The sequence below is a fragment of the Oikopleura dioica genome, chromosome 1 (assembly GCF_907165135.1).
Source record: "Oikopleura dioica chromosome 1, OKI2018_I68_1.0, whole genome shotgun sequence".
Taxonomy (NCBI): domain Eukaryota; kingdom Metazoa; phylum Chordata; class Appendicularia; order Copelata; family Oikopleuridae; genus Oikopleura; species Oikopleura dioica.
The window spans coordinates 2,784,524-2,799,054 of record NC_137291.1 but is presented as its reverse complement, the minus strand read 5'-3'; the positions used below and the strand labels follow the sequence as shown (position 1 = coordinate 2,799,054).

Sequence of the window (14,531 nt, the reverse complement as noted above, 5' to 3'; positions counted from 1 at the left end):
TTAAGAAGGCAGACAGTACAATTCTTCTTCAACTTTTTCAAGAAACTCTGTGATCTCTTCATCGGAAAGAAATCTCTCAGCTTCATTCTCATTTTCATTTTCGGAGTCAGACATTTTTGAAAAACAAGCGCGTAAAGAATGGTAATACAGGAAGCAAAAACGGAAGCATTTATACATCATGCAGTAATCCTGCTAAAACCCTGGCCTAATTAATTGGTTCAGTCTGTTTCCATTCAAATATTGTCATGAAGATTTGAAAATTAGCGCGTCGCTAAAAATAGATGGAACGGTGCTTGTTAAATTGGGTCAGACCAAATAAATCATGTTCTACTCATGCTAGAGAAAAAAAAGACCACCATGTGAAAGAGCACGTTTCAATTAGTATAAGTACTAATTTTCAATAAGTTATCTCATCGGGAAGGCCATTTCGACAAAAAATGTCGACTTAGACTCGTGGGGTTACGCCCTCCGATTGGACTCGTGGGGTTAATATGATGACAACCCGTCAAGAATATATCGCAATAACCTTCTCAGGAAAGAAATTTTCTTTTTCACTTTTTAAAAGTCCAAAAGAAGCTGTTTTGGAAAGAATATTGATAAGAAAATTGATAAACAATTCACGTTCCAATTTTTAATTTTGCCGGAATTTTTCGTTAGAGAAAATTGAATCTTTCTCTTGGAAGACTTATGCAAATCTTGACTCAGAGATATTCACAAGTTTCAAAAATCAGTCTGAGTCGGGCTCATAACGTGCCCGAGGATAAAAATTCAAGAGACCAAAAGTACCTTTGATCAGTGATTTTCAGCTCAGCCGCGTCACGTGCTCAAAAATCGACAGATTACCAATGAGATAAGAGCATCAAAATACCGATTTTTGATTTTTAAAAATAGGACAAAATCCTCAACCTTGTAATTTTTAATTTACCTAGCAAAAAGAGCAAATCGAAGGCATATCCTTAAGGACCCCCCGTCAACAATTTTTTAAAAATTATTTTTCGGAATTTCAAAATTTTGACCCCAGAAATGGATTCTTCTGGTCAAAAAACGATTTTGAGGCTTCATTTTTCGGGGTCTATCTCGACGCTAACACCCTCAAAATCGTATTTGAAAATTGGACTTTTTGACGAAAAATGACAATAAAGGCCCAATTTTGCTAAAATTTTAGATTTTTATTGGTCAAAAATTACTCTGGACAAGTTTTTATGATGTATTCAACTTCCAGGCACACTTAGAAGCCAAAATATGGCTGTTTTGAAATTTTCGATTTTTTGAGGAAATTTGTTGACGGGGGGGGGTCCTTAAGTTACCGTTGTTTCCGCAAAAATCGATTTAAAAATTGACCACTCTAGAATGCAAAAAATGATGTGGAAAGGCTTGTTCCTTGCAAATTGCTCGCGAGTTGACCCTTCTCCATTACCGCAGCTTCTCGATTTCCAAAGAATTATTTTCGTTGCTTTCATTTTTCAGCGAGCGCGCATCATGATTGTCACTTCTGGTTCCGACGGTTCCGATCTCCTATCATCAAGAAACATGTGTTTATGCACGTGAAGATAATTTGTGATCGAAAATGTTTTCTGACGTGACGCACTTAATTCTTTTTTGATCTGTGGGCTCCTCGTTTGTTTCAATTTGTATGTAACAATTTGTCGGTAGTCAAAATATAAGGCCAGCTATTTAATGAGGGATACTTCCGTTTTTCGCAACGTGGTTGGAATTAACTTTAGTCTTTTTTGTTTTCGCTACAAATCGACTATTTGTCATAAAACTTAAAGAAGGGGAGGTGTCTGGAACCGACAAAAAATTCGACAAATTTTGCGTTGAAATAGCAGCCCACGCAAAATTTTGTCGAAATTTTTTTGTCGGTTCCTGACGCAACCCCCTTAAAAACCTTCATAAAAATGGGATTGTGTCTGGAATCGACAAAAAAATTTCGACAAATTTTGCGTGGGCGGCTTCTCGCCTGCTGATTGGCCAGTTTGCCAAATCCAGGCTTCTGATTGGTTAAAAATTTCCACGCAAAATTTGTCGAAATTTTTTCGTCGGATCAAGACACCTCCCCATAAAAATGACTCAGTTGAGTTTGGCTCGAAAATTTTCCCTGATGTCAGCATTGGAATTAGCATTGGTAATGCAAATGCAGTCGACTAACCAATTTCTAAAGCGTCACTTTGTGGCGGCAAACTGACAGGTTAATTATTCGCTCTCCACGACCTTTTTCGAATTTTCAAATGCGCATTTTTTATAAAACTGAATCTTGTTTTGAATGTGAGCTTTCTGCATTCTTCAAATTCTGGAATATTTTTTCTGTTCAAAGTTGAGTTCAATGCTTTCATTTATCTTTCCTCCTGCTTTTTTTTGATGATTTTTGATATTGCTAAATCTTTTCATTATCTCGGAAGCTGTTTTTCCCGCAATAATTTATTTCAAAACAATAAGATTAGATCTCCCCCCCTGCTGCTGAATAACAGTTACAGTTACAAGAATTTGAAACATCAAAAGTTCACTATCGTTCAAAGAAAAAAAAAGAATCAACTTTCGAAATGGTTCGAAAATCCGGTTTTATAATCGAGCTGACAGGGGTCAAGCGTTGTCGAGAAAAGGTTAAATCAACGAGAAAAAAATTGCGTGAAATAAAGTTCAGCGATTTCGAATCAAAAGCTTTTTTTTCGAACGAGCTTTTCTTGGTTCAAAGAGTTCAATTTATAAATTCGAAATCGATTTCGAGCCGAAATAAATGGTCAAAAATTAAATTCTTATCGAAAGATAAGAGACCAAGATCCATTTTTTGGGCTAGTCAGAATTTAAATTAACCATTTAATTTTGCCCAATCTACCTTTTTTCGCTGGAAACTGAATATTGTGCAGGAGAGTAACGTAATGAGCTTTGAAAATCGGGGATTACGCCGATTTGTCAACGGTGCGTTTAGAAATGAGCATCCATCAACATCAAATTTAACGATATTTTTAAAAATAAAAGAATGCCACAAACAACGAAGTAATCCTCTGTCATCCAATTCCGGGTTCACGTTTATTACTCACAGAAAACCCTCTATCGTTAAACCGCAGCTACCGATCGGATTACAATTATCGAAAAATTTTCTAAAACAACAAGGAACATCAACAACAAATCCAAATTTACAGGAATAAAATTGTTTTTTATTCAATCTGGTCAGATTTTGCGACATACAATTCTTTGTACAGTGTTCTATTTACAAGCATATTTTTGCATAATTTTTTTTTCTGGGCGTCTTTTTTTCTTTTTGTTTTTATAATGTCTGCATTGGTAGATGTTTTAATTCATCGAAAGAGTTTTCCATCGAGACAATTGGCATTTCGTGGATCCAGGATGGCAGGGTTTGCCCAGCGATGCACTTTTTAAGGATTGAATTTTTGAAAGAATAAAAAAATCGTTAAAAAAATTAGGGTTCGGCGAAAAATTTCGACAAATTATGCGTGGGCGGATACTAGGCTGCTGATTGGCCGGTAAGCCAAATCCAGGCTTCTGATTGGTTAAAATTTCTACGCAAAATTTGTCGAAATTTTCTATCGGCTCCTGAAAAATCGACTAATTTTTCCCGAAAAATAACCCTTTCCTGATCATCATGTTGATTAACCCACCACCAGTTGGCGACACTTTTGATGATTCTTTTCGGAAAACCGAGATTTTTCCTCTTTGTTACTTCTTTGCAAATTCCGCAAATCATCGTCTCTTCTGGCTGCATATAAAAAGGCTTCTCAAAGTCAGGCTCAAGAAGTCGCCACTAAAAAAGGAAATCATGGTTTGAAAAATCTTAATTCTCGACCACCACCCCCTTAAGGGCGTCCGTTTCTAAAGTGTTCTCTCTCGGAAATCCGAGTTGGTATAGCCTTAACCAGGGATCTAAATTTTTTCGCGAAAATCGCAATTTGCGAATATTTTGCGATTGCGATGCGAAATTTCGCAGAAAATTCGCAATCGCAAAAACTTTTTTGATCTAATCGCAATCGCATCGCAATCGCAACTCAGTTTTCGCTAATAATTCGCAAATTGCGATTTTTTTGGGAATTTCGGTCTTGTCAAAATGCTCCCTTGGTATTCTGACATGAGTGTTTTTTGACTCAGAGCATATATTCTGTGCTCTTAAGGCTTAATTGAAAGCCTGACTCCAAAAAATTTTCTTAAATTCTTTGAAAAGGTACTTTTTTCGCTAAAATTTCGAAAATAGCGACAAAATCGCAATTCGCGAAAAATTCGCAATTTGCGAAAAAATCGCAATCGAATCGCAATTTCCGGAGTATTTTGCGTCGCAATCGCATCGCAATCGCAATTGATTTTCGGCAAAAATTTAGATCCCTGGCCTTAACCACATCCGCGGGTAAACGAAACGTCGATCTAAGAGCAAAGCTCTAGAATTTATTTATTGAGATCATAGACCGCGCTCGAGTGTGCTCACTTTATTTTTATAAACTAACAGGTAGGGACAAATCCAACTGGAAAAATAAATCACAGCGAAAGTGTGATGGAACGTGTGTTTTACCAATGACTTGAGGTAAGAGAGAGACGGCTTTCTAGAGCCGATTTTAGAGGGAAGAAAAGATAGGCGTTTTTTGGAACTCTGATTGGTATAGGGAGCGAATACAGGCATCTGATTGGTCTTAATTTTCAGGTAAATTTTTGTCTCAATTTCGACTAAAATTTTGGCCTTAATTTCGACTAAAATTTTGGCCTTAATTTTGACTAAGATTTTGGTAGAAATTTGACTAAGATTTTGGTCGAAATTTTGACTAAAATTTTGGTCTAAATTTCGACTGAAATTTTGGTCTTAATTTCGACGGTCTTAATTAAGGCCCTATTATCTATCAAAGCCATAATTTGACCGAATATTTGCTTGCTCTCATGAAAACTCATGATCCCGTCAAATACTGTTTCGACTCAAAACAAGCTTCAATAAGCACAACCCGAGAGAAGAGAAAATATGTTGAGCAAGTGTCAACGTGGCCAGTAAGCTCTCTCAGTAAAATAACGAGAGAAGTGACATCGCTGGAGATCAGCTTAATCCTTGTTCGAATGTTCGGAGTTCTAATTCTTTTCGAACTGGCTCCGCGGTGTTTTTCAAAAATAGGATAAATCGTGAAATCCGGCCGAAAAAAAATTGCAAAAAAATTATTCTTGAATGATTTTTTTTCTTTAAAATAGACAAGAAGCCTTTCTTCCACTTTCGATCCAATTTTCTCGCACCTGGTGAAAAGCACTTGAGGCAATTATGAGTTAAATGAAGAAGCTACTCTGTACTTGACGTCAGAAATGCGTTGGCCGTGTAATCAGGCTTGAACCAACATATGCTGGTCTTCTTCTTACCTTGTGATATTCTTCGTAAGCGGTGTCATTTTTATCCAGATAATCGAGATAATTGACAAGTTCTTTTGGTGTCGCAAAATCTTCGACGTGGATGAAGGAGTTTGGAGGAGCCATTTTTGTTACATCTGCTTTATGCGTTCCTGAAAAAATTGCATAATCAAATGGAAGAGCTCGATCCTTGAAAATCGACAAAATTTTTTTTCTAAAAATAGTCATGAAACTATCTAAAAACCACTCAATTTCAAGACCGCGATTCTTCAGAAAGAAGAAGAGCGAGAACCCTTTACCGTTATTATCATGTAATTATTTCCTCAACACACATTTTTATCTCGAATAGCTCAGACATTTTTCATGGTTGCTTTAAATTAGAGCATAATTACTCATTCCCGCCCGTTTTTAAAATATACAAATGACTTCAATCGAGAAGCCGCTTGCGGCTTCGAGATTTCAAATGAAAAAGCCGCGCTTCGCGCGGCTTCATTTTTTCAACTCGAAGCCGCAAGCGGCTTATCGATTCTAGTCGTTTTATTTTACCTGAGACAATGGGAACAAGACCCTGGCGCAGCGAGTTTCTCCAAAATTTTTCGGACATGTAATCCGTGCAGTGAACTGAGTTCTCTAAAGCTAGATAAAATTTATACTTAGCGAATTGTCCCCATTGGACGCCGTTCGATTGGTAGATTGTCCATGGTCGGTCGCCGACGACGTTGTCAAAGCAGTGACCGTAGCCGTCCATTTTTAGACCCTCGGAAATCATCCTGAAAAGAAGATTAGCCCCATTGTGGGGGAAACGGATAAGTCTTTCAGTACTTCCGTCTCGCTGAAATGTAGACAGGAAAATAGACTTAGCAAGGGTCAAAATAATTATTGCTTCCGGGAGTTACTTTCTTATCCTAGCTATCAATATTTTAGAGAGACCGCTCGACTTTTATTGCCCTCCAAAACTTGACCAATAACGATAAGATAGGCCTAAAACTGCGGCTGTTGAACACTTCAAATTTTCACTGACATGAAAGTTTTCAGTTTTGCCAACGCGAAAAATTTTCCGCGAATGTCGATAAGACAAGAAAAGGGGAAAGGGAAAGTCCACGTTCTCACCGGATTATGGAAAGCAGTTTTGAGGATAAGGAGATCCTGTCTTGAGGTGACTTCCAATTTTGCATGACTATCAATTATCTTTGGACATGGACAAGTGGCCGGATGGTCAAGGGCTCGGATGTGTACTTTTTTGCGTTTAAGCACCTTATCATCAATGTTTTGAGGAAAATACTGTAACGACTAAAGTTTATTGCAAATAAACTACTGATGACTAATGCATACAAAATCTTTCAAGACAAAATATTCCTTCAAATTTCAATTGTGATTTTCACATTCAAAAATTTTTCGAATAGCAAAGTGATGCCCTTAAAACCTTGGCAGAAAGAACGCACCTTGTGACGTATTCAAATCGTTGATCCGCGCCACCCGTTTGATCACAGTTCGACACCATCCAAGCCACGTTATTTGCCGACGTTTTCTGCGCCATCACATCCTTAAAAATACATTAGACTTTGATTCTAGATCTCTCTTTTCTGGATTCATTCTGCAAATTTGCGGCTTCAATTTTCAATTTTCGTTTTTGAGGTTTTTGGGAGCTCACAAAAATGGGTTGATTATTGTTATTAACGTTGTTCAGCTCGACTTTTTTTTGGTTCCCATGGAATATAATTTTTACAAAGGAACTTCTCTCAGTTTCAAAATAGCGATGATGATGATCTACCTTGAGATGTTCTTCAGGAGTTTGTCGTTGCGTCCAGTTTCCGTTTTTGTATTTGTACCTCGCATATTTGAGCTCGCTCTCAAAATCACCAAAGGGTCTTGGAATGTCGGAATCCATCCGGTAACTCGTCGTCAAATTGAAAGCACCGTCCCATCCACCAGCCATCAGTTCAACTCCTTCATCCGCCTGAAGAAGAAAAGTGATGAGAAAAGTGATTGAATTTTGAATGTTTTAAATATTTTCGCACTGGTTGGCGCCAGTCGTTTTTAAGAAGAAAATTCATTGTTTTTGAATTTTTTCTTCAACTAACATTTTAAGAAATTGACCTCCCAACAAATCTGTAATTCGAAGTCTCCTCGATTTCATCACAAATTCCCGGATACTTGATTCGATAGAACGTTTTCCTTTTCAAGTCACCGCAGGGCCCTCGATCCGCGCCCTTTCCACGTGGGAAACTGTGGTCGCCGCAGTAGTTGAAGAAGGAGTTCTAGTGAAAGCATTTCAAAAAGAGACTCCAGCAAGTTCTACAGGAGATTGCGTGATAGATTAAGTTTGAAAACGTTTTTCTTTCAATTGATTCGTGGACGGGAAAATTTACTTGTTTCACGGTCATTATCAATTTGTTGATCAGAAAATTTGAAGATTGATGAATGCTTTGACAAGGTGTAAATTTACCAAAAGGAAATCGTGTCGGTCTTGTAGAACGGTCAAAAACTATAATCAAAAAACCGCAAAATGATAAAAAATCAAGGTGTGCTTCTTGTTTTTGATTTTTATATTTGACCAATCAAAAAAAATCTACGATCAAAAATCTTTGTAGAAACCTGAGTCAGGATTTGAAGAAGCATGCTTAAGGGTGTCATCATCGAAAACATGATTAAAGAATTTGAAAATTCCGACTTTAGCAAAATCGATGGGGACCCCCTTAAAATGAAAAAAACTTCGCCATAAAGACCCTTTCAAACCCTGACTCAGGTTCTGCACACAGGTTGCCGAGCTCAGGTCGATAAGATCAAGTTATTTCTTAAATCTAAAAAAGTATTCGCTTTCATCAGATTTCCACGACATTGGAAAATCTGGAAAAAGAATCTTTCCAAAATTAAATTCCTCAGTTAGAAATTTCAAATATCTTCGTGGAGAAATATTTTTCTTATCAATTTTCTTGACATTTGCTCGGAAAAAATGTTGCTTGCAAGTTTCGACTTACCCCTTTGGACGCGGCCTCCCGTGGCCAGAAGATCCAGTACTGGTCGGCATTCCTGTCTTTTAAACTCGGCGGGTTGAAATACTTTTCTTCTAATTTGTCCAAATGAGCATAACGAAGATAACGAGTGTTATCGAGAAGAATGCCATCAGCCGATTTTTCTAAAACAAAGAATTTTAATTTTCAAAGAAACCGCGCTTCGAAACGAAACAGCTTTTCCTCTCTAAAACGGTTCTTTTCACAATTCAGCAATTTTGAAAAAAATAAGGGCGTCACTAGGTTAATTCTTCAAGATCGGATTCACGATTTTTGCCCTGGAAATTTTAAAGTTTAGTTTCGATCAATACAAATTGACCTTCAAGGCTAGTCGTCTTTGTTTTATCAACATTTTATCGACTTACCAAACCTTCCTACCGGTTATTTGCATATCACTATATTCCTTATCCCGCTATGTACATGAACAAAACCCGTGTCCGAACTTGTATCCGGAGACAAGTGACCCGAAAACATTTTTGATCCAACCTAGAAACGTTGTCTTTTCCGACTTGGAAAATAAAGAATTAAGAGATTTTGTATTGGCCTACTTTTCTAGCGCTTGTTCATTTCAGTCGAAAAAAGGATGATCAAAGAGGAACAAAGGCTTTTCTTGCTCTGAAAAGGGCAAGGGATAATCGACTACGTAAGAACTGCTGAGTCTTGAAAAGGGCAGGGTTGAAGAGCAAGATAACAATAAGGGTGTCACCAGCGAGTTCACCGAAGGAGAAAATGTGAACATTGAATGCTGCGGGAATACTTTCTCACCTCGTCTTTGATCATTGGTCAAAAAGCACGCTCCACAAGAATCTGTCAACTTTTTCAAATATGGCGGCGCTTCTTTCTTCCCCCACCAGTCTAAAATTACCACTCCGTCAACATCTGATTCGGGCTCCAGATCTTCTTGATAGATTCGGTAGGTGTCCACGTTTGAACTCTTCTTTTCGGATTTGGCGACTCGTTTTGTACGCCATTCTTTTGTGCTCAACCCCTGAAAAATCAGTGAAATAAGAATTTAAGGGGACACCCTGACTTTTCATAAATAAGGGTTAGGGCTTTGAAAAACTTATATAATAGGTTTAAAATATTAAAATGGCAGTAATTTTGGAAAAAAAGGGAGAATGACTTTATAAACAAATCAGATTCGTGCATTCGGCAAAAAAGCCAATCAGATTTCAAAAGAAAAATATAAAAAATAAATCAAATTTTCAATGAAGAAATCAATTTTGATCCAAAAAGTACTTTAGAAAAGTCATTTTAAATCGACTCGGTTTCAGCCTTGAAGTAAATTTTCTTATTTCATAAACCATAAAAATTGATATATCATCGCCGCAGATGCGACCCTATAAAATCAATCTTTTCAAGAAAGAAAACGAAACATCCTGCCGCAAGAACGCAATGTCGAATAAGCGAAAAAACGCGCGCTTCGTAAAATTTAATTTTACGCTTCTTTTTCAAATCCGTTTTTTCAAAGGCGATTATGGCGATTGGATTTTTGCTGAGCTTTCTTTTTGGAAAAAAAATTATTCTTCATTTTTCCTATCTTTTTGGTTTAAAATTTTGGCCGACAAAAATTCAGAAAAAAATCAGAAACAAGAAAAATTAAAAAAAAAATATTTTTATTTAATTTCAAAATTCAATTTTTATATCAAATTTAAATTTGCTTACATTTACGGAGGCAACAATCCCAAAGTTTCTGAAAATCTTCATTTTTCTTTTTTCTCTATTTTCGAAGAATATTTTTTTTTTTCGCTGAAGAAATTCGCTTCTCTTGTCCCTTATCAGGATGCGAGTAAAAAGAAGAAAAGAAAAAGATCAAACTTTTTTCAAGTTCAGTTTCAGAATTTCAGTATCTTCTTTATCGCCGTTTCTAGGGGGATCGTGGCGCTCCCGTTAGCGCTCACGAACGCTTATTATGGCTTGCGAGCGCCCTCGGAGCGCGTGGACGCGGTGACTAGAGCTCGCGAAAATTAGGGAAATCGTCTAAAGATTGTCTTGTTATCAAGCAAAACGGGTCTTTTATCAAAGAATTTAGGCTCGAATAAGGGGCACCACTTCATTATCAAGGTCTTAAGAAGCGATTGTATTTTTTCTAATTAATTTTAATCTGAAATAGCAGAAACCTTTAAAAATAATTTGTCATCGAGTTTTCGTACATATTTGTCATAAAATAGGCCAAAATAGACGATTTTAAATCGTCTCTTTTCAATCTTTTCACGGATATCAGCGTCATTTTTTTGATTTTGCAAGATCAGATTGTTTATTTTATCTCCAACCAATTCTGTATGTTTTTGTATCGCAATCGTCGATTAGCAATCATTATGGATCAAAATAAGAAAAACGTGAGCTGATAGGTAGTGCTAGTAATCCCTGTTTTCTGAAAACATCGTTGATCGTTTAGTTTCTGTTTTGAGTGAAATTAGAAAATATTCAAAATTGGCACTTTTAACCAAAACGAATTCAATTATTCCCTAATTATGCAATGATAAAAAGAAGCAAAAGAACTTTTTTGTCTCATTTATTTTCGATGAAAATTTCTTTTCTCAAACTTTCATTATTCTTCTTCGTCTTCGCCTTTGGATGCTTTCTCCATAAAACCCAGCGCACTTGACATTTCTCCAGTCACCATACTCATCAAGTTTTTCAGCTGCATCGCGTCATCCTGAAATTTAGTGGTATTAATTCAATTAAGATCGAGAAATGATGAACCTTGAGTTTCTCGTAAGCTTTTTTGATTCGCTCGTTTTCTTCCCAAAGCTTGTCGTTTTCTGCTTGAAGTCGTATCGATTCTTTTCGGTAGTGTTTGAAACCCTTAAAATTAGAATTATCTTCGAATCTATCTTAGATACACCCTTAATTTCAAGGTTCTCTTAATCATGATCTCTAGATCGTTTCTTAAGGATATACAGGCCATTAAAGGTCAGGTTCCTAATAGCAGGCTTTTTGGTTTTTAAATAAGGTACACCCTTAATTTGAAGGAAAGATATTTAATAAGAACCTCGCGATTTTCTTAAGAAATTCTTTTGAAAAATGAACTTTCTCATATCTTATGAGATTTGCAGACAGAAGCTGAGTTCTAAAGAAAGATGAGAGGCTAGAATATTTTCACGGGTGATTAGCGGCGCCTCCAAAATTGTCACCTTAACAACAAGATCCAGCGCCTCGTCTTCCATTTTCATTTTTGACTCCTCCGTTCCCTTCGCGTTCATCAAACTGTTTGTTTCTTGCTTTTCTTCTTTTTCAGGACTATCGGGGATGTCGTCCAGAATTACTTTTCTATTATCTATTGTATTTTAAAGCGTTATTTGGGTTCAACATTTGTTTTGCATTTACTCATCCATTCATGCAAAGAGACTTTTAGGGGCTCACTCAGTTATTCACTAACATTATATTTTTATCGAAAAATGATCGGTAAATGATTGAAAACAGTATCAAATTCGAACATGCTTAAGGTGAACTCTAACATCGACCTCTTTCAGTTTGATACTACTCAGAATTTTAGTGAATCATTGAACCGTGCGGGTTGATTGATTTCATCACAAAACATATTCTAGCGTCACGTGGCACATTACTGATGTGAAATCAAGTTTGAGTGATGCAAAAAATCGGAATCGAAAATCATCAGATTTCAATGATTTTTGACTGAAATTTTGCGAGCCTTGCCCAAGTAGTTTTCACTTCCTCGTCTTTTTCGCGAAAATGACAAAACAAAAAATTCCGCCAAGCTGTTAATTAAGGTCTAATGTTCTGTTTTTGACATTCCCTTCCTTTTCGATTTCTTCTCTAAAAACAGCTGAAATCAAGGAAGAAAACGGGCCTTACCTGGTAGTGGTTTTTCAGCTTCTTTTTTGACGCCGTTTTCCTTCGCTAATTTAATCACTATTAGAATTAGAGTTTTCAATCAGAACTCCTCATTTTCTTAGAAATTCAATAACAGAAAATGCGTTTTCAAAATTTCCGGATTCCGTGAAATTTGAAAATTTGATAAATCAAAGCACAAATATTTCTTGGTGGAGGAAATTTTCCATTGGGGTTCCCTTAATAGCTTTTTCTTGAAAAATACCTTTCTTCATTTTGACTTCACCAAAAAGAGCCGCATTTCCGACTCCAGCTGATTCTTCATTCTCTTGATTTTTCGGCATTTTGGCTCAGTCTATATATTCTGGAACAGGAAAGGTTGAACGAGAAAATTGATAAAAATTGTTTCCAAAGGAAAATTATTTTTGGAATAGTTGCTGAGTCAGAGAGGATCTTTCTCAAGGCTCAGGCGACTTATCAGTGCGGTTTCAGTGCATTTTTATTGTCTTCAGCTTCTTCACCATTTTTTGTGCCAAAAAGAAGGAGGAAGGACTCAAAAGGACAAATTTCGAAGCGGAATGATACTTAGGGATTCGGCTAGAATTGACAAAAAAGAGGAAAAATCAGTTGAAAAGTTCTATTCTGGTTAAGATCCCTAAATTGTCGGTCGCCAAGCATGAAAAAGAATCTTCGAGATAAATTTTGGAGATAGAATCGAAAGCGGTTTAACATCCACGCGTGGAAAGCGAGTATTTCCTCGTCTGGTGGGCTTGATGTCGAGGCGCGTGCGCGAGCGGCGTTTTTCGACTCGAAAAGTGGTGCTGACGTGATAAGTGCTGAGCTAGGCGCCTGTCAGGTCACGTACACATGCGGCTCCTGACCGGCCTTGGCTTCAGTATTACACTTCACGTATTCGGCCGTCACGTCCTTCAACCATTTATTTTTGCGCATCTCTCTCTTTCTCACTCACAACGACAGAAAAAGGGAGCTACCCTAAATAACAGCGACTACCAGAAGGCAGCAGAGAAGACTGAGATACTGATAAAGCGAAGGATTGATAAGCTAGAGCGACGAAAACTCGACTTTCAACCAGAGTTCAAAAACACGCGATAGAGAAGAATTCTGAAAAAAATCGAATAAAAAAAGCTATTCGATTCGAAAAAGAAGGGTTACAGATTCTTCAGAAAGTAAGTTCGACTTCATGTAAATTTTAGGGTTAGGGTTAGGGTTAGAGTGAAAATTTTCAAAATTCTTGAAAACAAAAATTCAAAAGAAAAGCTCATTTATATTTTCTATTTGGGTAAGGGTAAATGATAGATACAGTAAAAGGGTCAAAGATTACACAATAGAAGACAGTAATATTTCTTTCTTCATTTATGAAATAATTTTGCGGGAAGTCAGTTTTTTCCCTCATGTATTTTGAAAACACTTCGGCGATCGGAGTTTATAACTTTAGGAAGGATCGGTTGAAAATTTGCAAAGTAGCAAGTAGTCAACTTTTCCACGAAGAGCTTGTTTTAACCCTTAATCATACCTTTGCCAATTTGGTTCATTGTATTTTGTAATAAGGAATTTTTAAACTAACCCTAACCCTAGCCTATGAACTTTTGCTTCAAAAAATCTTGGACGAAGTGACTAGTTTTTATTAAACATACATCATTAAAAGAAAAACTGAATTGGGAAATTTCCGATAACAGATAGCTGGTCTTTTTTCATCTTATGGGACGGTGCTTCAAGAAGTCACGTCTGGTGTAGAACGTCCTCGGTGAAAAAAGCTCTTGCGGAGCCAGCGGCAAAAGCAATTAGCAAAGCCAAATAAAGCAAGGGTCACGCTATTAAACCCTTGCTCGATTTTCTTCAACTCGAGTTCGTCATTGCAACCGTACTTATTTTCGAATGACCTTCGCGAAGCGGAAGTAAAGGCATTCAAGAACATCATGACATCATAAATTGAAGTACTTGAAGAAAAATTTTTAGCCGCGGCGTCCCCTTATTTTTCTTGAAGCCGCAAGCGGCTTTTTGATTTGCATTATTTCTGCTTTGCTGGAAACATTTGGAATTTTGGCAGTTCTGAGTCTGTCAGACTTCGGAATAGTTATTTTGATTGTGTAACGGAAGAATGAAACTCAAGCGGGACGGTTGAGGGATTTCGTCTTTGAGACACCGTTTTTTCCTTGGAGTTTTGTATATAAGATCGGCGATAACTTTCCTTTCCATCACGTATTTATGCGAGAGAGAAAGAACAAATATCTATTTTCATAAAAATTTAATTAAATTATTTAAGATGACGCTGTATAATTCCTGATTTCGTCAACCAGCTGTTGATTGAGCTCCTGCTGACGAAACAAAATCTTTCGAAAATCTTTCGGAAATCATGACGATCTTATGCGGCTGCTTTGG

The 14,531-nt window shown here is 36.9% G+C and overlaps 1 protein-coding gene and 1 long non-coding RNA gene across 2 annotated transcripts; both read right to left on the bottom strand.

Moving 5' to 3' along the window:
- Window positions 1–3,463: 3,463 nt before the first annotated feature.
- LOC145711527 (4-galactosyl-N-acetylglucosaminide 3-alpha-L-fucosyltransferase FUT6-like) lies at window positions 3,464–10,183 on the bottom strand. The gene is made up of 8 exons (XM_081789220.1): window positions 10,002–10,183; window positions 9,102–9,324; window positions 8,304–8,461; window positions 7,097–7,282; window positions 6,768–6,868; window positions 5,872–6,095; window positions 5,338–5,477; window positions 3,464–3,760 (listed from the first exon to the last, which is right to left on the bottom strand). The coding sequence occupies exons 1-8, from the start codon at window positions 10,041–10,043 to the stop codon at window positions 3,464–3,466; spliced, it is 1,371 nt and encodes a 456-aa protein (XP_081645346.1). The 5' UTR covers window positions 10,044–10,183.
- A 662-nt stretch (window positions 10,184–10,845) lies between these two features.
- Window positions 10,846–11,780, bottom strand: LOC145711360 (uncharacterized). The gene is made up of 3 exons (XR_014135161.1): window positions 11,474–11,780; window positions 11,043–11,144; window positions 10,846–10,995 (listed from the first exon to the last, which is right to left on the bottom strand). It is a non-coding gene; the product is annotated as an uncharacterized LOC145711360 (long non-coding RNA).
- Window positions 11,781–14,531: the final 2,751 nt, after the last annotated feature.